This window comes from Empidonax traillii, unplaced genomic scaffold (genome assembly GCF_003031625.1).
Source record: "Empidonax traillii isolate 1590-97213 ecotype Southwest subspecies unplaced genomic scaffold, ASM303162v1 scaffold1000:size392382, whole genome shotgun sequence".
NCBI lineage: Eukaryota > Metazoa > Chordata > Aves > Passeriformes > Tyrannidae > Empidonax > Empidonax traillii.
The window spans coordinates 98,370-126,323 of NW_020956193.1; the positions used below are offsets into that span (position 1 = coordinate 98,370).

The 27,954-nt window shown below is 57.9% G+C and overlaps 2 protein-coding genes across 2 annotated transcripts; one reads left to right on the forward strand and one right to left on the reverse strand.

Moving 5' to 3' along the window:
* Positions 1 to 14,192: 14,192 nt before the first annotated feature.
* On the reverse strand, positions 14,193 to 14,711 carry TRNP1 (TMF1-regulated nuclear protein 1). The gene has a single exon (XM_027903928.1). The coding sequence runs from the start codon at positions 14,709 to 14,711 to the stop codon at positions 14,193 to 14,195; it is 519 nt and encodes a 172-aa protein (XP_027759729.1).
* Positions 14,712 to 19,648: 4,937 nt separating this feature from the next.
* On the forward strand, positions 19,649 to 26,211 carry KDF1 (keratinocyte differentiation factor 1). The gene is made up of 4 exons (XM_027903933.1): positions 19,649 to 19,835; positions 21,828 to 22,938; positions 24,002 to 24,076; positions 24,727 to 26,211. Exons 2-4 carry the CDS (start codon positions 21,846 to 21,848, stop codon positions 24,807 to 24,809), a joined length of 1,251 nt encoding a protein of 416 aa, XP_027759734.1. The 5' UTR covers positions 19,649 to 19,835; positions 21,828 to 21,845; the 3' UTR covers positions 24,810 to 26,211.
* Positions 26,212 to 27,954: the final 1,743 nt, after the last annotated feature.

Genomic DNA, 27,954 nt, shown 5'->3' on the forward strand with positions numbered 1-27,954 from the left:
AGCTGCTGCTGCTCCCTCACCTGGGTGGATCCCCGAGCCTGGGCACCCATTTCAGCTTGTAGGATCATGACGGCTCTGACAAATTTGATTAAAATCCTCTGCTGGCATCCCGAGGTGTTCAGGGGAATGATTGACAACCGTCACGAAGGCGTTTCCTTAAGGAAGGAGGAAAAGGAGTCAATTGTCTTCTCGCTGCAGCCTCGAGGTGTTGCACAACCGAGGCTGTGACACGAACCAAGGACGGGGTGTCCTTGCACTCCTCTGCCCCGACCCACCGCACATCCCATCAGCGATGCCAAAGGGAAACAACGACATTCCCAGGAGAGACGAGGGGCTGTGGGTGGGACGGTGGCTCTGGAGACAGGCGTGAGGCTGGAGCGGCGCCCGGGGCGGCGCAGGGCGGTGTGTGATGTGTTATCTCTCCCTCCCGTACAAGAGAGAACACGCATCTTCCCTCCCAGCAGCTCTCATCGTTCTTTCCGAGCGCTGTAACCATTCCCACCTCTCCCTCCCGGCCGGGAGGTTTCCCTTTGGTGGGGATGAGGTCGAAGCCCTTCAAAGGGCCGGCTGGCTGGGGCGGTTGATCATTGCCCTCTCCACCACCACGGTGTATTTACCCTCCTTATCTTGCCACTATCAAGGGTTCAGCGAGAGCAGTGTCACCCTGCCTTCAAAGGAAAAGCCACCAGCGCGCCGCGCGTCCCCCGGGGTGTTTGTGTGGCCCATATTTTTGCCTTGTAATACAAGGAGGGGCTGGATGCAGGACACCCCTCCAGCCCTTCACCCTTCCCCCCTCCCCGTAGCCGGCGTGGCTGGAACAGCTGATTACTTTAAGCATCCCTCTGCTAATATGCAATTACAGGTCGCTTGGGCTTGAAATCCCAGTTAAATCCGCATGTCCGCGGCGTGACTCACCTAAGGACTGCTCCCCTGATGAATCCTGGATGCATTCCTGAAAGACTGGACATAATGTTAACATGCTACTTACCAACCACCCTTCCCAAATGTCACCAGTGCAACGAGTCGAGCCAGTTTCTTCCTCGGCTCCTCCTTCCCTGCAGCCCTTGATAGTCCCGGACAAAGGTTGGTCTGGTCATCCAGGGTGTAATCCCACTTTGCAGGGGGGTTTTATAGCAGGGCTCAGGGGGAAACCAGTCCCTCAAAGGATGCTTGTGTGCCTGGGGGGTGTTTTAGCCGAGATCAGGAGGGTCTAAAACCCCAGACTGAGGATGGTGGGATGGCAGGAGGGGCACAGCCCTTCCCTGGGGTGACAACAGCCCTCGAGGGGACCGCGGAGCACGTGTCGCCTCCTCCTCCGCAGCGCCGGGGGTTGCTCCCACCACAGGCAGCTCTGGGGTTTGGGAACGTGTCTTTCCAAAGAAGAAGGGAGCCTTTGAAGCCAACCTGCTCATTAGGGGTTGGGTGCTGCCATCCTGGCTCGTGTTCGGCGGGCGCTGCCCGTGACGGAGGGCTCGGGGCGACGTGAGGAAGCGCATCCTCACCACGGCCCCACGTCACGAGTGAGCCAACCCCGGGAGGGGCCAGGTGCCCTCCAACCCCCCATTAGTGCCCAGGGAGCTGGAGAAGGTCGGTGTTGCTGACAGCAGTAATTGCCTGGTGGTTATTCGGTCGATGATGTGTTTTATCCAGGCAGGCCGTGTTACGTCCGAGCCAGGAGAGACCACGGGGATGGGCTCAAAGGCAGGCTGGGCAGGGAGTGGAGGGAGAGCAGCTGGGAAGAGCTGGTTCCTGCCTCCAGGACAGGTGATGGCGGGTGCTGGTGGCTGGACTGATCCATGGTCTGGACTGGAGAGGGTTCATCTCCCCCAGGGCAGCTGGTGGGTTTTAGGGGAGGGTGCTCAGAGGGTTTGGGTGCTGGGGTTTGTGTGGGAGTTGCTCTGCTCCCCCGTTCACAGCAGAGGCACCGGGCTCCTCACCACCATGTGGGTGGGAGGAAGGCTCATCCCACAGCACTTGTCTCTTGCCTAAACCTTCGAAAGCCGGGATTACTGGCATTATCCTATAATTGAGGAAATCCACCCTCTCATTAGCCCCATCGGTTGCTGCTGCTGCTTGTTCCCTTTCCTCCTTTCCTCTCAGGGCTAGGAGTCCCCACTGCTCCCCCATCCTCTGAACCCCCCAAAAGACACCCCACAAGCTGTGGGGGTGGCCACAGGGCTTCTCCCAGCCCCCAGCTCGTGCCACCAGGAGCTGTGGGATCAAAAGGTTTGGGATGTTTTTTTTTTTCCCCTCTCTGCTCTCACTGTGGGTCGGTGCTGCCTCTGGACTGCTGTGGATCAGCAGGGTGAGAGGAGGTGCTGCAGGGTAACCCTGCCAGTGCAGAGAGAGCACCAGGGCCCGGGAGAGCAGCGGGATGGGGGGGAATTGGGTGTGGGGTGCATGGGCAGGGGGGGCCCTTCCCTCATGGAGCAGAGCCTGCTCCTCCCTGATCCAGGCTGGGAGCTGGGCCAGCTCATTAAGCCGTGCATGGCTGGGCCAGGCCAGCGCTCCCGGGGCCATTTCCAGGGAGGACTTGGCTGTGGGATGAGGAGATGGGATTTTTCTCCCAGCACAGTGGGACATGCACCTGGATCTTCCCCAACACAGCCTTGCCCTCACCTGGGCCACGTAAATATGTTGGGCATATATACAACAGGAAGGATGAAGAGGTCAGTTGAGACAGGAGCAGTTTGGATAAGTATTTTGAGCTGGAATATTGATGGAGAGGGCATTTAGGAGGTGGGAGCGCCCAGATTTGCCCTGGGCTGTGGTTTCGGGTCACGCTGGAGCTTAGGGGATGTTTCCTGGCATAAAGGGGTTTCAGGAGGTGCTGTATGGCAGAGCCTAAATGCCAGCACAAGGTTTTGGGCCTTGGGAAGGCACAGGGAGCCTGTCTGAGCCCAGCACACCCTCAGGGCACCAGCAGCACTCCTGGCTCCATCTGGACAGAGGTGCCGCCCACTCCTCATCCTCCTGCACCTGGAGCTTGAATCATCCCAGTGGGAATCGCCTTCTCAGCCACACTGGCAGGGCCTGAGGGGACAGGGGACAGAGCTGCCACCAGCCTGCTGTCACAGCCAGGGCAGGACCAGGGCCACCCGTGCAGCAGGACAGCCTGGAGCGGGGTGTGGGGGGAACCGGACAGGGCGGCTTTGGGAGTCCCCACGCTGCGTGTCACACCCTGGGAAGACCTTTTAATTGTTCCCTCCCAGGGCATGGGCTGGAAAAAGGAGCTGATGAGGCACTGGGTGCTTTGTGATACCCATCTGTCCGACTCCTGTGCTCCAGCTGATGCCACCAGGGCCGTGCTCCCTTCCTGCAGCGTGGCACTCGCCACGTGTGCCCAGCCGTGATAAGGACAGCCAAGATAAGGGCACTGATGTCCCCATGCCCTGTGCTGTGGGATGGAGTGAGCCCCAAAAAAATCACCTTCCCTTCATTCTGAGCCCCAGCCCAGCAGTGTAGCATCATCTCCTCCCTTCCAACCCCCCTGCCATGGGCAGGGACACCTTCCACCAGCCCAGGTTGCTCCAAGCCCCTTCCAGCCTGGCCTTGGACACTTCCAGGGATCCAGGGGCAGCCACAGCTTCTCTGGGCAACCTGTGCCAGGGCCTCCCCACCCTCACAGGGAGGAATTTCTTCCTAAAATCTAATATAAACCTACTCTTCCAGTTTAAAGCCATTACCCCTTGTCCCCTTTCTACGAAAAGCCCTCAGCAGCTCTTCTTGAGTGGAAATGCAGCTTCATCGTGGCTGAAATTCTGGCAGAAAGTGGGGATTTGGGTTAAAACCCTGGGCTGAAAGCAGAGCAGGCGATGGAGGTTCGGAGGGTTGTGCTCCTGGGAGCCCACGGCACGGCTGGGGCTTAAATTTAGGATGTTTCCAAGCTGCTGAGCATGTCTGTGGCTCAGCCTTCAAACTTTTACTCTACAGACACAGGAAGGATTTAAAAGCTTTTAGGAAGAAGGGAAGTGGGGGAAAATATATATCCCTGTGATCCGCTTCAGAGGGCTTTGAAAGGATGAGCTGGGCTTTTTCGGGGTTCACACCACAGCAGGCAGCATCCAGGCAGCTTCACCAGCAACTCCCTGGTCAAAGAGAAACATCAGGACCTGATCCAAAACCCTCACCCGGGAATTTTTCCATCTGCCGCCGCTGGGCTGTAGATCAAACCCCGGGTGACCTGCGGGGCTGTCAAAGGGAGAATGGTCCCTTGGGGTTTGTTTAATGTCCCTGGGGCTGGGAAAGGACGTTCCCGGCCTCCCTCCTGTCCTGCCTTTGTTCCCGGGGTTGGGCACTGTAGCGCGGAGCCCCAGCCGCGGGTGAGCTGCCCCGGGCGGCCTGATTAAAGCTCTTGGGGTTTGGTGCCCACAGGGGGTTTCGGGGGGTTTCAGGACTATGCACGTGGCAGGGGGGCCTGTTCTGCTTGGTTTCACAGAGGATGCAGTGCCAGCACCTTTCTGGGATAGCGGGGAGCGGAGGGGAGAGGACCATTCCCCAAAAAAAGGATGGAGGAGGATTCGCTCTTGGCCCTCACAAGGCCTCACATGTCCTACAGCCCCAGTCCAGCGTGGGGAGGAGGTGCCGGCCAGGATGGGAGTTGGGAGCACCCAAATCAGGGCTCCCAAAGCCTGCAAGGGAAGGGATGGGTGCGGGAGGAGGGTGTTGGTGTGTGGGATCTGGCAGAGGCCGCAGCTTTTCCTCGAGGCAGCTGTTTTATCCCACAGAGCGGGGTTATCAGAGCAGCCGCCTTTTTCCACTCGGGATGATAACACCGGAGCGGCACAAGGACACGGGAGGTTCCTGGGGACACAGGGACCTCGGGGACGGGCTGTTGGCTTTGCCTATCACAAGGTAAAGGGCAGAAAACAAGCGAGGGGGGGGAAAAAAACCATGGATCCCTGGGGCTGCGGCCGTGGTAGCCCCGCCAGCATCAGCAAAACTTTCCATGGAAATCAGCGGCACTCGGAGATAAATCTTCGCCTCTGGGACGCACAGAGGTGACACACCTCGTCCCCGCATCCTCTGCCTGCTGTTTGGTCACCCAAGGGACCAAAGCCACCCGCAGCAGCAGGTTTTTGTTGTTCCAGGTGGGAATGGGCTCCCGTAGGATGCAAAACAGGCAGCATCCCGCAGCCGGGGTGCGATGCCCATCCCAGGGCACTCGAGTTCCCACAGCCATCCCCGTCACCGCGGAGCTGCCGGTCCCCGTCCCTGCGTGTCCCTCCGGTGCCGTATTTTTCTTGGCAGCCCCCAGGCAGGAATGTTTCCCGCTGCTGCCGCCGAGCGAAAGTGGAGGCAGGAATTGCTGGAATAGCGACAGGCTGAGTAACAGCGCTAACTTTATTCTCCGAAACAAAGGGCAGTGTCCCAGCGCCCAGGGCTGGTCGCGCTCCCGGCGGTGCGGAGGCCAGGGCTGGGGAGCGCTGGCAGAGCCAGGAATGCCGCTGCCTCGGGGGTTCCTGCCCCGAATTCCTGCCCTGGAGAACCCCAGCCATGCCCGGCTCCCACCACGACCCCCTCTCTTGCTCCCCACAGCCCAAAGTGCATTTGTGGGAGCGAAGAGGGGTTGTGGAACAGCACAGAAAGGCTGGGATTTCCCTCTGAGACTTCCGAGAAGCTTCGCAGGGCTTTTCCCTCTGCAGGTGTATCCCCAGCCTATCTCCTGGGATTTTGGGGGGCTCCAAGCCCGGCATGGATACCCAATAGCCCTGAGCACCCCACAGGCCTCTCCTACACTCCCTGTACCCCAGGGTGCTGCAAGATGGGCTGCTGATCACCCCTCCTGCCCCATTTTCCAGGTGATTTCTTTTCTGTGGAAGTGGCCAGGGAGGGGCTCCCCTTGTCAGAGCCCACAGGTTCCACAGACTGTAACATTCCCACTCCAAGGAAGGCCCCAAATCCCCACAGAACATCCCAGTGGAGTCCAGCTCCAGGGTGGTTGCTTCCCTTCAGCGAAGAGCACGGATTTGGGCCGGAGCAGGATCTGTCCCCGGTGCCTGGTGCGAGCAGCCTTGGTGCCAGGGCCGGCCTTGGCTGCAGGGCTCGGGCAAGGCAGCGCTTTCCAAAGCAAATATTTGTCCAGCACAACAACACGTGGGAAAGAGCAGGAGAATTTGCTTCCCCGGCTCCAGAGGGAGGTTCCTGAGGAGGCAAGCTCGGGCCTGTGGGGGCTCAGCTGTGCTTCCTGACCCGTCACCGTGCTGAGCTGCCCAGGTTTTGAGCCTCTTCGTGCTCTGCGGGTTTGCAAAAAAATTGGGGTTTAATTTGCAACCCCAGAAAAGGGGAATCGCTCTTGGGTGGCACCAGGGAAGGGATGTTCGGGGAGAAATGGGGCTGTAGAGTGCCTGGCTCTGCCCTGATGCCTGTGATGAGCATCCTCAAAGCTCCTGTGGTCCCCAAAGCCCCCCAATCTAACCCCAAATCCTGCTGTGTGTGAAGGTGAGCAGCGCTGTGCAGTGGCAGCCCCGGGGTGCTGGAGTGGGGCACCACACGTGGGATGCTGGACACCTTCCCTCACCAGTGCCATCATCACCTAACAGCCTGGCTGCTCCCACCGTGGCACCAGCGTGAGCTCTTCCTCCTCCTCCTCCTCCTCTTCCTCTCCAGGAGGCTTCATCTGTAAGGTAAAGGTGTCGGCCCTGCCTGTGGTCCCATTGGGATTTAAATCCCGGTATCCCTGCCTAAAACCCGGGGGTAATTATTGCCTCTCCCAGGGAATCCTGACCACGGAGAGGGCAGGGCCCCTGGGCAGGATGGCTCCAAGCCGTGTCTCCGGGCTGTCCCCACGTCCCAGGCACGCTGGGGGACTTTGGGGCCGCTGAGGCCCTGCTGGGTGCCCGGGTGAGCCAGGGTTTCCCCAGGGCTTCTCCATAACGGGAGCTGCTCCCGGCCCCTCTTCCCTCCTGCTCCTCTCCATAAGAGGCGAGGCCGACGGGGAGAGCCGAGAGGAGCCTGTGCCTGGCTTTGCTCCACGGATTCCTTTCCTGCCCGTCACCGACCGATATAGTCCCAGCGTCAGCGCTGCCGGGCCCGGGGGGGCGGGAGTTGGGCTGATGCGCTGGTGCTCGGTGCCTCCTGGTGCCCGGGGGGTCCCGCGTGGGGTGGTGGGCACAGAGCCCTGCCCCGGGGTTATTTCCAGCCAAAAACGCTGGAGGGGGGAGCCTGGTGTCACCCATCCCATGGCACGGGGATGAGCTTGCTGAGGATGCACAGGGTGTGGGAAGGCAAAGAGGAAGAAGGGATGTGCTCTTTCCCTCTCTTTCCCTTCCTTCCTCTGTCACTCTCTTCTTCCCTTCCTTCCTTCCCTCCCTCCCTTCCAAGGCAAAGCACCTCACAGGAGCAGGACCAGCACCGTGTGCCCCTGCACAGGGATCGTTCAGACCTCCCCCAAAACCACCACGTTTTTGGGTCTGCCAAAGGAGCTTTGCCGGTTGAACAAACACACCTGCGAACAACAGAAGGCTGGAAAAGTTTGGGGATTTTTTTTTTTTATTATTTTTTTAATCCCCACCTCCTGGGGTTGTGGCAGCGTGCAAGCTCTGGCTTGGGGATGTTGAGGGCAGGGTGTCACCCACGGGGGGGGGGATAAACACGATGGAACTGGGACCTGTGAAAACCCGGAGCTGCCTCTGCACCTCCACCCCTGGAATGAGAACTCCGAAACCTAAAATTTGTTAATTTGGAGGATTACACCAGTGCAGTTTTGGGAGAGCCTCGCCGGCACCCCAGTGTGCAGAGCCCAGGGATCTCCGGATCCTCCCCAGGGAGGGGCTGCGAGCACTAACCGGTGCTTTTGGCAATTAATCTCGTTAAACCCCTTAATGAACCGTGATCAGGTTACAGGGCTCCCGTCATGTCGGATTGCCGGGGATTAGCAGGGACAGGGAGTGAAGCAGCCAGGGGAGGGGGTGTCTCCCTCGGTGTCTGCTCTGGGCATCCCTGCTGCAGGCTGGGGTGGATTTAACATCTAGATATTACATTTTATGTATTTATTATAGTTATATATATATATATATATTGGGGCTGCAGGGGGGGGGTTATTCCCACCTCCCCCTGCCGTGCATGAGACAGGACAGCGAGCAAGGCAAAACCACTCAGCAGCACCTTGCCCTTTGCTGCGCGCGTCATGGAGCTATTTTGGGGCTCACTCCTCACTCCATCACCCTTCCCAGGGCTTGCCAATCCACAGATTTGGCCGCTGTGGGTGGAGGGAAACCCTAGTTCTTCAGAGAAGGCGGCCGTGCGAGTGCTGGGATGCTCGGGATCAGCTCCGGGGAGGAGCGGGAGGTTAATTCCCCTCTGCTGAAGGTTCAGCCCTCGGAGGAGACGGCGGATCCTGCCCGAGCCTGTAACCTGGAGCACCTGTGGGCTTTGGGAAGGAGCCGGCTGCGGGCACGGCGTGTGATCCGATTAGGGCAGCCAGGGCTGAAAATAGAGACGCTGCTCCGTGAGGGGAGACTCGCAGGGCGATCCAGACGACCCCGGCGGGGAGGTGAGAGGCAGGGACACCTGAACCCTGGAAAATCGTGGCTTGGACGCTCCTGGCTGTGCAGCTGCAGCCTGGCCTTCCTGGAAGGAGAAGGGCCTGGAAGAAACCACCTCTCCAAGCCCACACGTAGCAGCATTCATTACCCAATTTCCCTTACAGGATTCCTTTCAAAATGGATCCAAATGCCTGGAGAGAACTGTTCTGAACACCCAAACACTTGGAAAAGGGGTGTGAGGAGGCTGAAGAAGCCACTTTCTGCTGGTTTTTTTCACCCAAAAGCACTCCCCGTGGGGCTGCCGTGGTCAAAACCACCCAGGACAGGAGCAGGGGCAGAGTCCCAGCGTGGGACTCCGGGGCTGGGAATCAGGAGTAAGCAGGGCAGGAATTAGGCACATTAACTCGCAGGGCAAAACAACCCGATTGCCGAGGTTTAACAAGATCAGTGACTTAAAGAGCTTTAGTGGGGAAGAGAGAAGTGGACCAAGACGAGCTTGGCACAGTAAGGAGAGGGCAGGGCAGCCAGGTGCCACAGGAACGGGCTTCTGAGACCTGGAAGCTCACCAGAGCCAGGGAAAGACCCCTGGGGGTGCTGGGGTGGGGGGGTCATGGGGTGGTGGGGACAAGGGGTGCCCACCTTCAGGTCCCAGGCAGCACCTCCAACTCTCCTCACCCCAGGGATCAGGGGGTCTGGGCAGGAATGGGGGGACAGAACTGAAAACAGGAGATTTATGAGTATTTCTCAGCACATCTGAACTGGGATGAAGCACCAGATTATCCATCCTGGGGCTGAGGGAGAGGGGAAAGATGACTTGTACCCCCTATAAAAGCTCTAGGGGAGCCCAGGCTGGGCTCAGATGCTGGAAGGGGCAAATCAGGGGCCAGGGGGGGCAATTCCCACTCCCTGAGACCAACTGGAGCTGTAACCACCTCTGAAAGAAGTAAAGGCTGGAGCAGGGAGAGGGCATGGAATGGACACTGGGGGTTCCAGCAGGAAGGAGTAAAGGGGGAGTGCGGTACAGTGGGGGGGAATGTTCTTTAAGTGTTTCCACAGAGATCTGTGCACGGACATGTCTGGGCTGTGGGAAGAGGCAGCTGGGAGGGTGGAGAGGGGGGAGCTGGGGGGACGGAGAGGGAAACTTGGGGGATGATGTGGGGAGAGGCGATTTGGGGGGGGACTCTGTGAGGGTGAGGCTTGTCCCCTCATTTGGGGACCCCTGCGTGGGGGGAACACCTCCCCTGTGCCGGGGCTGGAGGGGGGAGCCGGACCCGCCCGCCCGGTCCCCGCCGCCCCGGGGCTGCTCCGCCTCGACGGCTGCGGCAGCGGCTCCTGCAGTGCCCTCTGGTGACCGAACCGGGCGGCTCCGGGTGGCCTCGGTGGCCTCTCGGTCCCTGGGACCTTCCGGAGGGTAGCCCTGTCCCCTCCTCCCCATCGCTCTGGGACCGTCCCTTTCCGACCCTTTCCGTCGCCCTCGCCCCGTCCTTTTACCCCCCTTCATCACTTTTGCACCTACCTTGTCCCCTCTCCACTCTCACTGTCCCTGTCCCCTCTCCATCAGCCTCCCACTGTCCCTGTCCTCCCCTCCATCACTCTCACCTGGTCTCTGTCCCCCTCCATCACTCCTTTACCATCCCCTCTCCCTCTCCCATCACCCTCCCACTATCCCTGTCCCCCTCTCCATCACTCTCACTGCCCCTGTCTCCCTCCACCACCTTCCCACAGTCCCTGCTTTCCCCCCCTCGCTCTCACACCAGCCCCTCAGGGGCATTTCAGCTCTGGGCAGTTCCTGCCCCTGCCCACCCGTGGGTGCCCGTGGCCCTGCCGACCCCCCTCATACCCCTCCCACGCCCCCAGGAGGATAACCCGTAGGAATTAGCAGCGGAAAGGAGAGAAGCCAGGCTTAGGCATTAACAGGCCACATTAATTTTATTTTTCCCAGAAAGTCTGTAACAAAATAATCTCATAAACCCAACAAGTGTCGGTGCTGTTTATGTAACAGCATGGCTGGCAGGAAGGCAGGAAGGCAGCGGGGTTATGTAAATCCCTCTGCTCCCGAGGCAGGGGGTGATCCCAAAGGCACCAGGGGGGGTCTGGCTCCTGCTCTGGCCTCGTGCTGGAGGTGCTGTGGGTTTCCCCCTTCCTAATCTGAGCCCCAAACGGGCCCAGAACCCTCCAGCAGGAGTTTGTCCCTGTCAGTGGCAGTGTCAGCTGGAGCTTTCCGGGACTTGTGGAGGTGCAGGAGGTGATGCTGCTCCCATGAGCAGCCACTGGGTAATGCGACTCTGGGACTAGCTTTTATTCCCTTCTAATTATTTTTCCTGGAACAGGGATCACTTCTCACTCCAGTATCGGCCTGGGGAGCTGCTGTTATTCCTCCACTCCAAAAACCAGGACACAACTGCCCGTCCCAGCCTCCCCATCCCTCCTTCCTGCTGAAGGAGGGGATGTCCCCCTGTCCCAGCAGATGGAGGGGGCCCCACTGCCTTTCCCCATCCTCTGAAATCCTGGGTGTGGTGTTCCCTGGGCACCTGGAGCAGACAGATATCCTTATTTCATCTATTTGCAGGGTGTTGAGGAGGCCTGGGGTCTCCTTCTTGCCCCCTCCACAGTCCTCCTGTCCTTGCAGACCACATCCCCCAGGAAAATGGGAATAGTAAGCACATGAATTGTAATGGGTGTCATGTTCCAGCTGAAGGTACTCCAGGAATACAAAGTGGGATGAGACCATAACCTTACTGAGACCAAAGGGGTGTGGATGAACCACTGCACTGAAGGATTTCGAATTATTTTGGTCTGACTGGTTTAATGGAGTTGATTTATCATAATTTTAAGGTCTTTCCCCACGTTTCCTCTGAGTCGGTTCTGCTCTAATCAGGTCAAAAGCTGATTTGCAAATAATCACCAGAGAAAAGGAAGGGGGTGGGGGGGTGGAAATCGAGGGATTTAAGCCCAAGCTGTGCATTTCATAGCATTAATTGAAAGCCTGGGAGAGATAATGTGTCCCTTCTCCTGGCTGAGACCCGTAAGCTGCTATTAACAGCAAATTCCCCACCCGGCTCCGGGAATCACCTCCTGGCTGGGATTACAGTTGTGCACTGAGGGGAAAACCTCCCCCAGGGACTGATTTAGCAAAAGGGCAGAAATTAGGGAGCACTGAGGGGTATCAGAGCACTCAGAGCTCCACTTAGGGCAGCACAAACCCGAGAAGAATTGTTTGAAAACCGGGATTAATGGGAATAAGGCATAGGTGTCCCAGTGCATGACCATAAAGGCAGGGTGGTAGCTTAAATATTTCCCTGCCACCTTTTTCCTGCACATATTTATGTGCAAGTTGTACCTTATTTGTCACCTTATATGAGTTTTTCAGGACAAGCTATGTCTGTATTTGTGTGAATATATATATATATATATTTACATATGAGGTGCCAGAGACCCCAGCCACCCACAGTGACATTCTGCTGCAGGAATTCTGAGCACATTTTCCACGTCCCCACACCCCCGGAGGAGGGAAGAGGTCGATAATCAGAGAAATCCACCCCGGTATTAATTACACGCCATTACCAGGGCTTATTTGCTAATCCCCATTCTAATCACCCTCTCGGTTATATTTCAACCAGCACCTCAGGACACCGCATGTAATGAATAAAATATATATCAAAGTTTATTCCAGAGCACGGTGAGGGCAGCAGCAGCAGCCAGGGTTACACAACAGACCTGCTGTCACACCAAGGTAGTCGCGGCACATTCATACGTCAGTGAAATCCCACCCCCCCCGAAACCCCACCCGGCCCAAACCCTTTTTTTTTTTTTTTTAATTTTTTTTTTAGTAAAATAAATAAACAACGTGGGTTTTTTTTCCCAGTGGGATTCATGCAGCCTCTGGGGAAAGCCACTGCAGAAGCTTGGCACAGCGAAGCGAGAGCTGGTGGCTCAGGTGAGGGAACTCTTGTAATCCCGGGGGTGGCGAGCGCTGTGTCTGGTGAAGGAGCGGGATCATGGAGGGGCTTTGCCAGCTGAGCCACTGCAATTCCCGGTGGGAGAGGGGTGATCCCATCACGTCCGAGTCCTCCATCCAAAGGGGTGATCCCATCAGGTCCGAGCCCTCCGTCCTGAGGCCAGCTCAGGGCGGGTGGGGCAGCGATGGGGACAGTGATGGGGACAGCAGCACCAGGGCCCTGCACGAGCCTTCTGCCCCGAGAGGGATCCTTCATCCTGAGCCATCCTCCACCTCCTCCTGCCTTCTCTCCAGCCCACAGCGACAGGCTCTGCTGCCAGGTGACATTGGATGTCCCCAAGGACGTTTGCTGGAAGCACCAGGAGGTTTCAAGTGTCACCCGCTTGGTCAGTCATCAGAGCAGTCCCAAAATTCCAGCTCGGCAGGAGGTGAACAGTGCCGGTGCCATCACGAGTTCCAGTCCTCACGAATTCCAGTCCTCACGAATTCCAGTCCTCTCCCACTCTCTGCCCCTCTGGGGGCCGAAACCGCTGGCCAGGGCTGGTGGGAGTGGGGTGGCCCCGAGCCCGCTCGATTCCCCACTGAGGCTTGCACAGAGGCCCAGTGTCAGTCACAGTCCCACCAGTGTCCTGCTGGCCCAAGGGCTCTGGGACCCCTCCTGAGGGGCTGTGGGGCTCAGACAGGGAAGGGGCCGTGCCCCAGAGTGGCTGCTCTGAACCTGCTGCCTTTGGGAGGGAAGGTGACTCCAGACTGAGATGGAGGTGCTGGCAGCAGATTCCCCAATAAACACATCCAAACCTGGCAAGATCCACCAGGGATCCCAGACCCTGGAGGGTCTTCCAACCCCATGGGGGTTCCCAGACCCTGCTGGGCCCCCCAACCTCACTGCCCCCCCCATCTTCCAGCTCACTGCACACCCTGGACCCTGACCCTGCAGGATCCTTCAGGCACTCCAGACACCCAGGGACCACCCCCCAAAAAAATCCTCAGAGCACCCCAAGGTCCCCAGACCCTGCTGGGGAGTGCCCCAATACCACAGGGTCCCCTACAGAACCCCAAACAACTCAAACCCCCCAGGGTCTTCCCCCATCAGACCCCTCAGGCCACTGCTGGGGTCCCCAGATCCTGCTGGGTACCCCCACCCCATAGAGTCCCCCAGACCCTGCAGGATCCCTCTGGGACCCCCAAATCCATTGGGTCTCAGCCCCTTGGATTCCCCAGACCCTGCTGGGTCCCCCCACCCCATAAGGACCCCCAGACCCCTCACACCCTGCAGAATCCAATCAGGACCGTCAAACCCGCTGCTTTCCAACCCACCAGACTGCCTCAAACCCCTTAAAGACCCCGCTGGGTCACCCCCACACCATGTGGTCCCCCAGATCCTGCAGGGTCCCCCAGACCTATCAAACTGTCCCTGAATTTCAGAACTCCCAATCCAGAAGACCCTGGATCCTCACCCGTCAGACTCCTTGAAGGACTGGATCCCCCCGGGTCCCGCAGGGTCCCCATCCCCATCACGGCACTCCCCACTTCCAGCACCCACCCGACCAAACCCCCTCAAGGACCCCAAACCCCTTCCGGCTCCCCAAACCCCTCCACAGACCCCCCCGGGGGCTCCTCGAAGCGCCGGGTCCTCCCAGATCCCGCAGGGTCCCCCAGACCCATCATAGAACTTTCCGACCCCCCCGATCAAACCCCCTTAAAGCACCCCAGCCCACTCCACCCCACACCCCACACACCCACCCACCCTACGCGGACCCGCGGGGCGCCGCCGGCAGCCGTCTCACGGGGGTCCCCGCGGCCGCCCCCCGCGCCCGCGACGGTGCCCAGGGCACGCAGCTGCGGAGGGCGCGGGCGGCGGCGAGCAGCGCGGCGGGCCGGGGGCGCGGGCGGCGGCGGAGCCCCTTCTGCAGCCGCTGGCTCTGGGCCGCCAGCGCCAGCTGTGCCTGTGCCACGCCGGCCCCGAGCCGGCCCAGCGTCTCTGCGCGGGCGGCCAGGCGGAGCTCTGCGTGCCGCAGGGCGCAGTGCACCTGCCACACGCGCCCCTCCAGCTCCGCCGCCGCCCGCCGCCGCCCCTCCGCCGCCACCAGCCGCCGCCGGGCCGCCGCCAGCTCCACCGCCCCGGGATTGCTGCTGCTGCTGCTGCTGCTGCTGCTGCCGCCGCCGCCGCCGCTCTCCGTGCCCGCCTCGGGCCCGCCGCGGGACGGGCGCTGCGCCTCGCCGCGGGTGGGACTCCGGGATGCCGGTGCCGCCGGGGATGCAGCCATGGGGAGCGGGAGAGGGAGCGGGAGAGGAGGGATGCGGCGGGGATATATAGCCCGGGGGCGGTGCTGGCGGAGGGTGGCTCGGCCCCGGTGGGGGCGGCTCCGCACCGGCAAAGGGGGGATGGGGGGGTAGAGGAGGGACGCGAGACCCCGGAGCGGTTCGGTGCAGCCCGGGGGTCCGTATGGACCGGCACGGCACCGGTACGGGCTTGGCTCTGCACTGGCCCGGGATTCGGTTTAGCCCGGTAGGGCACGTTACCGGTATCGACACTGGCACGGCCTCAGCTTCGGCACGACACCGGGCTGGGCATGGCTCGGTGTGGCCCTGCACAGACCCGGTACTGGCACCGGGCTCTGCCCAGCACCGGCCCCGAGCTCGGTATGGCCCAGTACGGCATCGATGCGGGCTCGGTGCCAGCACTGACAGGACGCCGGGCTCGGGACGGCCCGGTAGGGCACTGTGCCGGTGATGTTAGCAGTTTGGGGTGCCCTCGGGGGGAGTCGTGGGAAATACTGAGCTGGGGACGGCTGGTATCACTGGGAAAGGCTGAGACGGTTACTGAGGGGTCACTGGGAAAGGTTGGACTGGGAGGGGAGATTTACTGGGATGGGATAGTGGGGGAAGACAGACTGCGAGGGGTTACTGAAACGGCTGGTTTGAGTCTGCAGCTCCTGAGAGAAGCAGTTGAGAAGCTCCTGGTGCTGTTTGGGGGATGCTGGTGCCTCTGCCTGGGGCAGGGAGAAGAGCAGGGGGCAGCCCCTTTCCCCCCACCACCCATCAGGGCTGTGGCTGGGGTGTCCCATCTTGGGGTGCAGGGAATGTGACACCAGGAGAGCGTGTCCTTGGTCGCATGGCTGTCACAGCAACGTCATTCTCATTTCTATGGTGTTAATAGACCTGGGGGTGGGATGACACGGAGAGGGGGCTGGAGAGGGAGGTGCTGCTGCCACCTTGCTCCCCCACAGAGCCTGTTTTTTGGGGTTCCTCCTGCCGGAATGCCATCCTCAGTAGCTGCATCTTCATGTAGGTGCGTGGGGTAAAACCTGCTTGTGTTTCACATCGGAGCAGCAGGGAGGAGAAAAGGGATGACAGAAACCAGGTGCTAAGCTCTCATCCCACCCCCAGACCAGAGCAAAAGCCTAAGCCAAAAACAAAACCCCAGCTTAAATCCGTTCCAAGCAGATACCACATCCAGGCCTGCAGTGGATGTCGCCCACGGAGCTGGTGACATTTTTGCTTCCCTTACCTTAGGAGGAAAAGAAAAAAAACAACTCATCTCTTGCGCTTTGCATCACATTCCTGCTCCTGCCAGGCTGCCACACGTCTGCCAGGCACCGGAGCGGCGTCAACGCCTGCTGCGTCACTGCTCCAGCCCCCGCTGCCGGCTCGTCCCCGGCAGACACCGCACCCCCACCCGCCCGGGGTCGGAGGAACGGCCACGGCTCTTCCTCGAGCTCTGCAGGCTGCTTTCCAGGCTGTGGGAAAGCTGAAGTCTTCGTGTATCTAATACAAATGTTGCTCTGAAATGGGGTGTGGGATTTGAGGGGCCGCTGCTGCATCGTGGGGTTAAAGCTCTGCCCTTGCTCCCCGTGCCCAAAAATCTGTGGGGACAGGCAGGAATTAAACAGAACATCCTCCTCTCCCGTTTTTTTCTCTGCTTCTTTGGAACGTGGATCTCCAGGGGTAGCCCCGAAAGGGGAAAGGGCTGGGATCTGCCTCGCTCTGAGCTTACCTCATTCCCCCCAAAGTGAAACCCCTGAATTGCAGAGGTTGGAGTGATCTCAGGAGGTGCCCGTTCCGTCACCACCTGCTCAGAAAATAATTGCTTTTTTTGGATCACCTCCCACGTCTGCGCTGCTTGTCGCCTTCCCAGCTCCAGGCCCTGCTCTGGGGTGAGAAAAGGACACAGAAACATGGAGCAGGGGGGAAAGATGGGCTGGGTTTGTTGGGCAGTGAGGCTGAAGGTGACCATGTCCCCAGGCTGTCCCAGCATGTCCCACTAGTGAGCAGACAGCAGCTGGGAAAGGCAAATAGCAGGAGAATGAAAGAACTGCCCCTGCCCTGAGGTAAGTCAGTGACTGAGTCCCCAAAACCCTCCGGCACTGCAGGATCTCTGCCCGGGCTGACGAGCTATTAATGATTTAGCAGAGGAGGCTGCAATTAGCAGCGCTCAGAATAAACCTCGGTGATGCAAAAGCCCGGTGGGAGCTTTGTTCTCCCTCTCCTGCCAGCGCCCCTCTGCCAAGGCACCAATCACCGGGATGGGACACTGGGATGGGACCACACCCTGCATCCCACCTCCAGCCCGGTCCCCGGTATTCCCACAGGGATGCAGGCAGCAGGAGGACACAGCTAAGGGATGTGCACTGGCCTCATCTGCAGCCTCTTTAAAGCCCCGCACTGGGATGTGCTCCAGAAAAGCAAAGCCTTGTCACAGGCAGCAAATAATTCATGTTGGTGCCATCTCTCCCAGCCTCTCTGCAAGTTTGTCCCCGGGTGTCCCAGTTATCAGGGCAGGGGGGCCCAGGCGTTGCTCTCTCATCCTGGCTCAGTGTAAGGGAAGGAATCCTGCATCAGGATTTCAGGTTTAAACCTCAGGACTCCTGGGATTGGCCCAGCTCCCTGTCCCACCACCCTGGACCCGGCATCAGCAGTTTGGGATGTGGGAGGTGATGGGACACAGGGAAAAATTTGGGAGCTGAGTGGTGCTGGGTTCAGGGGGTCACACTGTGCTGCTCAGCTCATCCTGAAAATGCCAGGCTCCCTGGGACAGTGCCAGGAGAGGTTTCATGGCCGGGGATCTGTGCTCAAGGCACCTGGTAGAGGAGAGGACACATTTCCAAGCAGTGCTGTGAGTTATCCACGAATGAAATCCCGGACACGGAAACGACACCGGCTGGGCTTCAGTGCCAGAGGCTTGAATAAATAAACACTGTCTCTGTGCCCTTTAGAGAAGGCAGGAGACTCTTGGCGTTGGCACCATCCTTTAAACTGATTTCTCTCTTTCCTCTTGGAAAGTGGCAGCAGCCTCAGTGCAGAGCTGTTGTTCTGCCAGGCTCCTTCCCTGCTGCCACCTTCCCAAGGGGGTTCATCCTTCTTTCCAAGCCTTCAGGAAAAGATCTGAACTGCCCAGCTCTTTGGGATATGGATCCTTCAGGACAGGGATCCTCGGAGGCGCAGGGACATTGGGATAGGAATCCCTTGGAGCAGGGATCCTTGGGGATGAGGATCCATTGGGACAGGGACCCCATGGGACAGGGATCCTTGGGGATGAGGATCCATTGAGACAGGGACCCCATGGGACAGGGATCCTTGGGGATGAGGATCCATTGGGATAGGGATCCTTCATGACAGGGATCCTTCCGGATTAGGATGCACTGAGGCAGGGATTTTTCCTGACAGAGATCCTTGAGGATGAGGATACACTGGGTTAGGGATCCTTCAAGACAGGGATCCCTGAGGTTGGAGACCCTAAGGGGGTGGGCACGGGGCTCCTAGCGGGGGGAGCCGATCCCCGGGGAGCCAGCGCTACCTGGGGACACAGCCCGCTGGGGACGGGGCTGCCCGGCTGCTTTGACGCAGATCCCCGGCGGGGAGGGCCGCGGGGTGTTCCCGGTGGGATGGGCATTCCCGGTGGGATGGAGCCGCTTCGCCCGGCGCGCTCTCCTGTCCCTCGGCGCGGCCCGTCCGTGTCACGTGTCTCACCTGGCGCAGGTGAGGCGGGGCCGGACGGCGCTCCCGGCTCGCAGGTAACGCCGGCCGGGGGGACCCGGCCCGGCCCGGCCCCGGCCTGGCCCCGACCCCCGGCCCCAACCCCGACCCCGACCCTGGCCCCGCCATCAGCCCCGGCCCCGCCGCCCACCCCGCCGGCACCACCCGCCGCTCCCCGGCGCTTCCCGGCCCCGGGGGCAGCGCAGGCCGCGACCGGCACGGAAGGAGGGAGGGAAGGACACCGGGACATCCCATCACCGCCCCGGGGATCCCGTCGTACACTCTCCCCGCCGAGTCCCCCGCGCCCCTCGGCTCCGTCCCCCCGCCGGGGCGGCTTCGCCCTCCCCGTGCGCTCCGGGCTCCCCCGGCACGGGGAACCCCGAATCCCCCCGCCCCAAGGCTGGGGGACATCCCCCCGCATTGCCCCCGGCCGTCCCCGGGGCTCCCCCGCCTTGTCGCTTCCCGCTGCTCCCGGACCTTCCCCGCCCTGGCCCCGGGGATGGTGTCGGGGCTCTCCCGGGGGGGCTGGAAGTGGTGGGAGCTCTCCCCGCGAGTTTTCGGGTCTCCCTGGTCCTTGCTGGGGTCGGCTTAGCTTTCCAGGGCTGGGGAACTTCAGTGAGTGTGGCAGGACCCTGTGCGGGGCAGGGCAGGCCGGGCTGGGATGGGGCTGTCCCTGCTGCCGGCTTCTCTTCTCCCCAAAAATCCCCTGTTTGGAGGACATCGGGAGGTTCAGAGTAAGCAGAGGGGGCTCTGTTTAGTGCCCAGGCAGGTCTCCCTGCTTCCTTCTCCTTCATGTGGGAGAAAGAAGGGCCAGATTTTGTTTCCCTGCGGCGTGGTGGAGTCCTGGCTGTCAGCTGGTTTTAGGCGAGGGGCACAGGGAAGTGTTTGGTGAGAGGCAGTTCCTTGGCTGGGCTGTTCAGATCCCAGATAGCTGAGAGGGACAGGGAAGATGCTGGATCCACGTTACTCTGGGCCAGGATCTCCGTCACTGCCTGGTGTCAGCAGGGAGAACAGGAGCTTTACAGAGTGGCTTTTGGCTCCTGGCAAGGCTGCTTGGAAAATGTCGTGGAGTTAAGAGAACTTGTATCCCTGTGCAAACCCTGTCTCCTGAACTCAGGAGACGTTCCCTGGCTTCCAGCAACACCAGCAATATGATTATTGTCAAACCCATGTGCTAATTAAGGAGGTTCACAACCTAATTTAGCTTTTTTTTTTTTAAAAAAGCTTCCCAAGGAAATCCTGTCTCCTGAACAATGAAGATCTTAGACCCGGGCTAACTCTTAGATGTGCAGACCCTTTGTGAACCCTTCCTTGCTCCTCTGGAGCAGATGCTGAGGCTCTTTGGAGGGACCTTCTCCCGTCTCACACGGCGCCTGCGTGACAGCAGAGGAAGCAGCGGGAGAGCCACAACCCCTGTGAGTATCCCCTGGTTGTGGATTTTGGTCTGAGCTTTCGTTTAGGGCTGGGGGTTTCAGGCCAGCCTGTTGCCTGTGCTGGAGAAGCTGCTGGATTGAGGAGCTGTGTCTTGTCCGTGCTCCCAAGGGAGCTTTTCCCGTGTGATCCAGGGGTTGCAGAAGCGTGAGCTGTGATGGGAAGGGAGGAGCCCAGGACTCTGACAGGTGCCTGTCTCTGACATCTGTCCTTGCAGCTCTTTTTCACACTCTTCCTTGTGTCCAGGATGCTCTGAAATTTCAGAATCTCATATTTTGTTGTATAAGTCAACACAAAGAACACAGAGTGTTGTGTTGCTGTTACACAAGTGAGCAGTGCAGATATTGGATCTCTTCCTGAGACCTCAGGATGAGGAGAAACATCCCAGTAATCAGCTCTGTCCTCAGTGCAGCTCAGATGCTTTTGGCCTGTTTTTTAAATTTTGAACCAGTGATGAAGCTGAGGAAAAAAACTTCGTTGTTCTGAACAGAAAGCAAACAAAACTCTCCACTGATGCTGAGGTGAGGGAGCCCTGCCTGCTCAGCACTGAACTTGCAGCATCTGGGGCTTTTTATTTAACATATTGCCCAGGAATGTGCAAAGGGAGCTCCTGGGATGAATTTTTATAAGGTAACAGAGCCAAAATATTCCTGGAAAGCAGTGGTGTGCTGTAACTGCCTGGCTTTCAGTCTGGGCCTGTTCCTTTGTGGAGAAAATGTTTCTATTTGTTTAAAAAAACAGGGGAAAAGAGGCAATGCTCCAACAAGGTCAGACAGATTAATTTATTCATGCTTGAGGTGCTCTATAGAAAGTCTATAGCAGAGCAACAAGGACAGTCCTAAAACATTTAAGCTATGGCTGGGCTCTCACTGCTTATTAATTACCCTAATTAGTATTTAAAAGGATCTCTTGGGGGTGAAAGCAGTGTTAGCCAAGAAGCTTGGAAACCATGGAGAATTTAGGGGCCCACCACAGCCTGGGATAAAGGGCAGCAGCAACAGAAATGGAGAGTGACAGCCTTGACCTGACTCAGCATCACCCAGTGCCGAGCTTTAATAATAAAAAGATGAATAACAGGGAGAATTAACATGCCAAGCTCTGGTTGTTGGCTCTGGGGAGATAAAATGTGACAGTGGATGCTGTAAAAACTGTTTACTCCTGCGTGCAGACCTGGAGCAGTCATGTTGGTAACGAGGGAAACAGCTGAGCGGAGTCTGCTGTGGCATCTCCCTAGTAGGGCTTGTAAAAGGCTTTGCTCCCTTGAGGAGTGATTTGAGACCAACTTGTTGACAAGATCTTTTCCTTAATCCAGATGAAGACATCGGGTTTTCACAGGGAAGTGTTTGACACGACCCAACCTTACCTAGCATGACTGGCAAAAATCGTTAGTGTTAGCAACGCCAGCGTTGCTAAATCCCCCCCCGAATTTAAATAGCACCAAATAATGTGGAGTCTGAATTGGCAGCTTGCATAATGATGGATTGCTTGTCATCTCCTCCTGGGCACAGATGTGTTTTGAAATGGATAAGCGCTGTCAGGGCCCAGCCTAATCCTGAGGAATGCGAGACAAAGGGGAGTTGATTAAAAAAAGATACTTTCCCTTTGGAGCCTGTCAGCTCCAAGCTCCACCTCCAGCTGTGCTGTGAGTTTATTGCTCCGGAGCCCTGACACCTCTTCTGAAGGTTGCAAGGATTTTGATGTCTTAAAATAGCCCTTTTAAAGCCTGGTTTGAGCGTCTACCAAAGGGAAGCAAAGCTTGAGTAGTCGGAGAGCCCCAAAACAGGGGCTGGATTCCCTCTCTGTGCCACAAGTGGGAACAGCGTGAGCCCCAGCGTGAGGCATCCCTGTGAAAACTGAAATGCTGAATCTGAGAATCTCTGAGTTTGCCTGCCAGGCCCCTCTGTGCTGATGGGCAGCTCGCTGAGGTGGGGCCGGTGATGACGAGAGCCGTGACTTGAGCCCTCCCTGTTCCGCAGGTGCCCGAGCGCTGAGCCATGCTGGGCCGGAAAACACGACTGCCCCAGGACCTGAACAGCCACCGCCAGCTGAGCCAGGCCTGCCAGGAGGCCGTGTCCCTGCAGACACGGGCGGCCAAGGACACGGATGTCAGCTTGGAGGTGTTCAGCGGCTCCACGCCGGAGATCAAGCCCAGCCGCAGCCGAGCCCAGCAGATGCGGGACAGGAAGGGGCGCAAGGCTGAGCTCAAGGACTCCAACGGCAGAGAGGCAGAGACAATCACCTTTATCTCTGGCACAGCAGAGGCTCCCCCAAACCAGAGCTTGTGCTGCTCCTCTCTGTCTCAGGCCTGGAACACGTACAAGGCTGTTTTCTGTTGTATAGTGACCTGTGGGGGCTGCTTCCAGGACTGCAGTGTCTGTATCCCCTACCCGGGGCCCACCGAGCCCTCCACTGACGATGGAAAGAACGGAGACTATAACGGGCGGCTGCCAAACAGCCCCACCAACGTCTCCCCTGCTGAGAAGAATGGGAACCAGATCAAAAAGTCCAGCATGGGCAGCAGTTTCAGTTACCCAGATGTGAAACTCAAGGGCATTCCTGTCTACCAGAACAGGAGCCCCAGCCACCAGCTGGAGTCGGATTCCTGCTGCAAGGAGCTGCTGGAGAAGCCCTTCAGGAACAGCATAGAAAAGCCGCCGCTCCCCAGCAGCCACCGGAGCTCGGAGGAGTATTATTCCTTCCACGAGTCTGACGTGGACATCAGTGAGCTGAACGGCTCCATGTCCAGCAGGCAGATCGATGTCCTGATCTTCAAGAAGCTGACGGAGCTCTTCAGCGTCCACCAGATCGACGAGCTGGCCAAGTGCACCTCGGACACCGTCTTCCTGGAGAAGACCAACAAGATCTCGGACCTCATCAACAGCATAACTCAGGACTACAACCTGGACGAGCAGGATGCCGAGTGCAGGCTGGTCCGAGGCATCATCCGCATCAGCACCCGCAAGAGCAGGGTCCGGCCCCACATTTCCCTCCCGGGCGGCCAGAGCCACGAGGGGAAGTCCAGCCGGGGCAACGCGCCCGACAGCGGCAACGAGACGATGCTGGAGTCCATGGTCATCAGCCAGGATGGTATGTGGGGTCCCTGGGTGTTGCTGCTTTGCTTGGTTGTGTTACCCAAGCCACGGAGGTGTGGCTGTGGGGAGGGGTTGAGAGCTGTTGTCTTGTCCTCAGGGTGGGCTTTAGCTTGTTTTCTTTTGGGGGCACAGATGAGCATGGAACTGTGCAGTGTGTGTATTTGGATCCATGGAACATATTTCAGGTTTCTGTGTCTCTGATAAAGTACATCTGCACCTGCATTGCTGCAGCAGCTGTGCTCTCAATTCTTTATTTTACAAGGCTTAAAATGCATGGGTTAATTTGCTTTCCTGGGATATGTGAATGGAGGGCCTTATGGAGACCTCTGCCTCTCACCCTCACTGTGCTGTGCCTTTCTTGAGCTTGTCTTTCCCTGCCGGTGAGGTTTATGCTGAGCAATAGGAGGGTTTGTGCTGCTGCTGCTGCAGTGATTCTGCCTTTCCTCTGCACCTCTGAGCGGGGCAGAAAGACCGTGAGTCAAACTGAACTGGTATGACCAGACGAGCTGCTTGTGCCAGGGGATGTCCAGTTACTCAGCTGGCTCTGTCCCATGTGCTACCTGTCTAATGCCACCTTTAGACTACTGTGACAGTGTCTCCTCATTGCTGAGACCTCCTCCACACGGTAAATGTCCCTGCAAAAAGGAGAGAAGGGCTGTTCCACAGTGCCAGTGCCTCCTGGTTGTTCCAGGGCTGCTCCCTCCTCGCCGGAGCAGCCTGAAGTGCCCGACCTCCAGAACAGGTTGTAAGAGAGTTTGTTGCAGAAAGACCTTGGAAAGCTGGGTGTGGAGGTCAAGGAGACATCCAGAAGTAACAGAGGAAAGCGAGTGGGTGTTGTGCTTCCCAGATTAGCAGGGAGGCTGCTGTTCCTTCCTGGTGTTCAAGGACCACACAGCTCAGGTTACAGGGACAATGGTGGAAGCAATGGGGAGAACCAGACTCAACCTCCCCTGTTCCCTGAGGGTGGTGCCTCCTGGAGATCCCCGTGTTCCCTGACAGGGCTCCTCGCTGCTGAGTCATCCTTTCCTGTCTCAGGCCCTCTCGGTTTTTCGTTCCAGATTTGGCCGTGCAAATATCGGAAGAAACGCCGGCAGATGTGATGGCCCGGAACATGAGGCGGCACAGCAGCGCAGGTGAGGGACCTGGAGGGGGGCCTGGGCTGCAGGGGCATCACAGCAGTGAGGGGGATGCCCTGAACCTCCCCTGTTTCATGGGCCTCTAGTTTCCACCCTCCCCAAGGCTGAGCTGACCCTGCCCTTTAGAATCCCCTCGGTTCCCTTGGGCTTCGGGAGCGACGGGAGCTCAGGGCACTCCCCGGGTTGGTGGGTCCTTCTGAAAAGGATTGAAATCCAAGTCTGCAGCGTTCTCTGCCCTTCCACAGTATTTGTCCTGGGAGCTTTCAGCCTCTGTGTGCCTCGCCAAAGTTTGGGGCTGTATTTGGGGTGTGACCGCTGAAGGTCACAGCTGGGTGAGACCTGGGAACAAAAGGAACCGTGCAAAAGGGAAGCAGGGGAGAGTGATGGGCTGTCCCCCTGAGCTCTGATCCTCCCAAAAAGCAGCCCAGGGCTAAAGGACAAGTTTCCTCCTGCATAATAACAGATCTGTCCTAGGAGATGGCTACAATACAGGCAGGGTTGTTCCCTGCCCGTGGGCTTTTTGTGGCTTTCTCCTCCCTCATGATACACAAAGCCTTCTGTGGCACCTTCTTCCCCACCTGCCAGGTGCTCCACTGCTGTGCTTCACCCTGGCTAATGTCACCATCTCTTTCTCTTCCCTCTCCAAGGCTCTCCAACAAGCAGAGATTCCTCTTTCCAAGACACAGAGACTGACTCGTCTGGGGCACCTCTGCTTCAGGTGTATTGTTAAAGGACCGAAGCATTCCAGGGCAGGCATTCCAGGGCTTTGCTGCAGTCACATTCCTCCTCTTTCCACATGGAGTGTGCTTGGGCCACTTTTTTTCCCCCCCAGCCCAGTCTACCCTGGTCCTTTATTGAAGCCAAATTCCTCCTGCTGCCTGAATTTCACCGGATATTTGGAGTTTTTTTCTGGACGATACAAAACATCGAGGAGGAGAACTGTGGAGCTGATGAACTTGGGAGGCGGAGTGTGTGCCCAGGGAGGAGAAGATGGACAAGGAAGTATCAGATAACTTGTGCCTCTGTGATTTCTGTAAATTTAAACATTTAGCTCCTGCAGCCTCAGTGGCCCAGCCCTTTGCCTGCTTTGGGGATCTGTTGTACAGTTCTTGCTTCCTGGCATTGCCTGAGTTAACTTGGGTAGGGGATGACTGGGTGGTGTCTCTGTGTTGGTGCTGATGCTGAGGTGAGGCTCTAGAGACCCAAATCCCCCTCTAGGGACCCAAATCTCTGTTTAAAGTGGCTGGGTTGGTCCCCAAAAACCTGTGTGCTTGCAGTAGCCAGATCTACCTTCTCCCTGCTGACCCTTGGTGTCATCTCCTGCTGCCTCGTGAGGAGAAGGTTCAGGTAAAAGGAGTTAATTTAATTTTTGGCCTCTTGGTGTGTCTCCTGAGACAGGGGAGGTGGGATGGCTGCTCAGCTGCTTCCTTCACCCCCCTTGAGCAGACTAAGGGGATCAGCTCTGCCAGCCTGATGTGAACTGAAGCTGTGAGGTGTTCCCAGGAGCACACACTGACCTGGGACTTCCCTGCCAGTCCCAGCTCTTCCTCACTCCTCCGCCAAGCCCATCCTGCTGGGCGAGCCTGGAAGCAGGACTGTGGCAGGTGGGGGAAACTCTTTCTAACTTCCTTGTGTTTGCTAGAAAGTGCCTTAAAAGTGGCTTGCTTTGAAAGGAAAAGGCTCCTGAGAGTGTCTGCAGGGGATTTGCGAAGCACTGCTGGTCCTTTCCTTCCCCTCAGCACCTTCTCCTTCCCTTTGCTCCTCTCCAGCAGGCAGTGGGAAGCAGGAGATGGGGCAATGCTACCCCCAGGGCACAGTGCCAGGTGACCTTGAGGGCTGCAGCACTGCAGCAGGAGGAAGCTGGATCTGTGGTGTTGCCACTTGGTTGTTTATCAGAAAGTAAACACGTGCGGCCACGGGACTTGTTTATACTTTTGGGTGTCCTTGGACGTGAATAGAAAACACTTGGTTGGATTTACCAGCCGTGGAATGAACACACCCACTGGTTTTGGGAGAGAGGGAACCCAAAATAGGCCCTGTGCTTTGGTGTGGACTGTGTTTTTGTGCCTTAGTTGGACTGGAATGCGTTTTAATTGGACTAAAAGGTGCCTTAATTGAACTGAAATGTGCCTAAGTTGAACTGAAATGTGCCTTTATTATTTCACAGCCTGTGATTACTCTTCAGGAGGTTGGGTAGGGGGGAAGGATTTAATTCCTCTCCTGAGCAGCCAAGCTTATTTAACAGGCCAAAATCCTTTGACATGGACAGTTCCAGCCCCTGCTAGAGCCTGGTTTTGTAAAGCACTGGCTTTTCAGAGCGTGCTTTGAGAAATCAGGGGCACTGCTGAGACCACACCTGGAGACGCTGAGAGAGCGAGACAGATTGAAAATAAAGGGGAGAGACCGAGCCTGGGATTTGGCTTCCCCTCCCTGCTTTGTGTTTAAAGCTGTTGGTTTGTGAAAAGCCCAGTTTATACAAGAAGACTTGAAGCAAGGCCAGGCTGGGGCTCCCAGAAGAGCCGTGTGTGGTCACCTCCCCCCGTACGGGTGGACCCGCCTGGTTTCTGCTTCTCAGTGGATTATTTGGACAAGTTTGCTCAAACCTGTGCACTGGGGCTCAGCATGGGTCACACTGACACACAGCAGCTCTGTGGGCTGTGCTTTGGAGACGAGGGGTGAGCTGGACTTGCAACGAGCTGCGACCGCTGGAGCAGGTGAAATAGCCCATTTTTAATGCTTGGTCTGTGTGTGAAGAGTGAATGTGTATGGATTAAGCTTATAAAAAAACCAAACCAATCCCCTTCCTCCCCCCCCCCCAAAAAAAAAAAAACCAAACACCAACCCCAAAAACTCATTAAGAGGAAGATTTTCAACTCGGTGGTTCCTGAAGCTGGTTCACCTGTGGTGTCTTACGGGATTCTTTTGCACTCCTTGGCCTTAAATGTTCTGATTTGGTCTTTTTTATAAAGTAAAAGATGAACTCTTTACCTGTGCTGTGTCCTTCACCTTCCTGCTCCCATCAGTTCGGGAATCCTGGGTGGGGGATGCACAGGGAGTGGGGCTGATTCCTGCTTTGCCAGGTAGACAAAGACTTTTCCATCCATTTGGCAGCTCCAGGGGGATCGTTCAGAGGGCTGAACACCGGGATGGTGCCTGGCTGCAAATTAAGGAGCCTGTGGGGAAGTGCCTGTTGGCATGCAGCGAAACCTGGACCTTCCCTGAGGGTTGATGAGCTCTGGAAAACCTGAGCCTGGGGCTGGGAATTTCCACCTTGTCCCTGTGATGTCGCCAGGCCTTGGTAGGAAGTGCAGGAATGGCTGGGGAGCTGCTGCTGTCCCTGATGGCTGGGGAGGGAGGTTGGCTCAGCCTCTGACCCTGTGACTTGAAGGACCAGTTCTGCGCTTCCCAATTTCACTGCAAAAGCTCAGGATAACCTGCAGAGCTTCATTCCCTCCCTCCCTGACCTTCCCTCGCCCTCCCAGGGCAGAGGACGGGGGGTGTGGGTGTGAGTGGGTTCTCCCCCGGTGCACGGGACCAGCTGGAGAGATGTGTTTCCTGGAAGGATTTCAGAGCCATGAACAGGTTAAGTGCTGCCTTCTCTTGGCTGGGAAGGGTCTCTGGAGATTGATCCCTCTGGGGGATCCATGTGCTGCCCAGCCCGAGCCACCCCACAGTGGTTCCCTGGGATTGGCTTAAGGCAGCTTGGGAACTCGGCAGGGAATGGCTGCAGGAGTGTTAAAGGAATTCTTCTTCCTCACCCACACCCTGAACTGCTGAATTATTTATTTCAGTGTGGCTTAGACCTTGGAAAGCAGATGGATGGACCCTAATTCCTCACAGCCTGCTCCTTGTAGTAACAGTGGAGCTGAGGCTCC

Coding starts and splice junctions, on each gene's coding strand:
- KDF1 (XM_027903933.1), top strand. CDS start 21,846: ATGCTGGGCCGGAAAACACGACTGCCCCAGGACCTGAACAGCCACCGC. Junction 22,939..24,001: donor CATGGTCATCAGCCAGGATG/GTATGTGGGGTC, acceptor TTTTCGTTCCAG/ATTTGGCCGTGCAAATATCG. Junction 24,077..24,726: donor GAGGCGGCACAGCAGCGCAG/GTGAGGGACCTG, acceptor TCCCTCTCCAAG/GCTCTCCAACAAGCAGAGAT.
- TRNP1 (XM_027903928.1), bottom strand. CDS start 14,711: ATGGCTGCATCCCCGGCGGCACCGGCATCCCGGAGTCCCACCCGCGGC.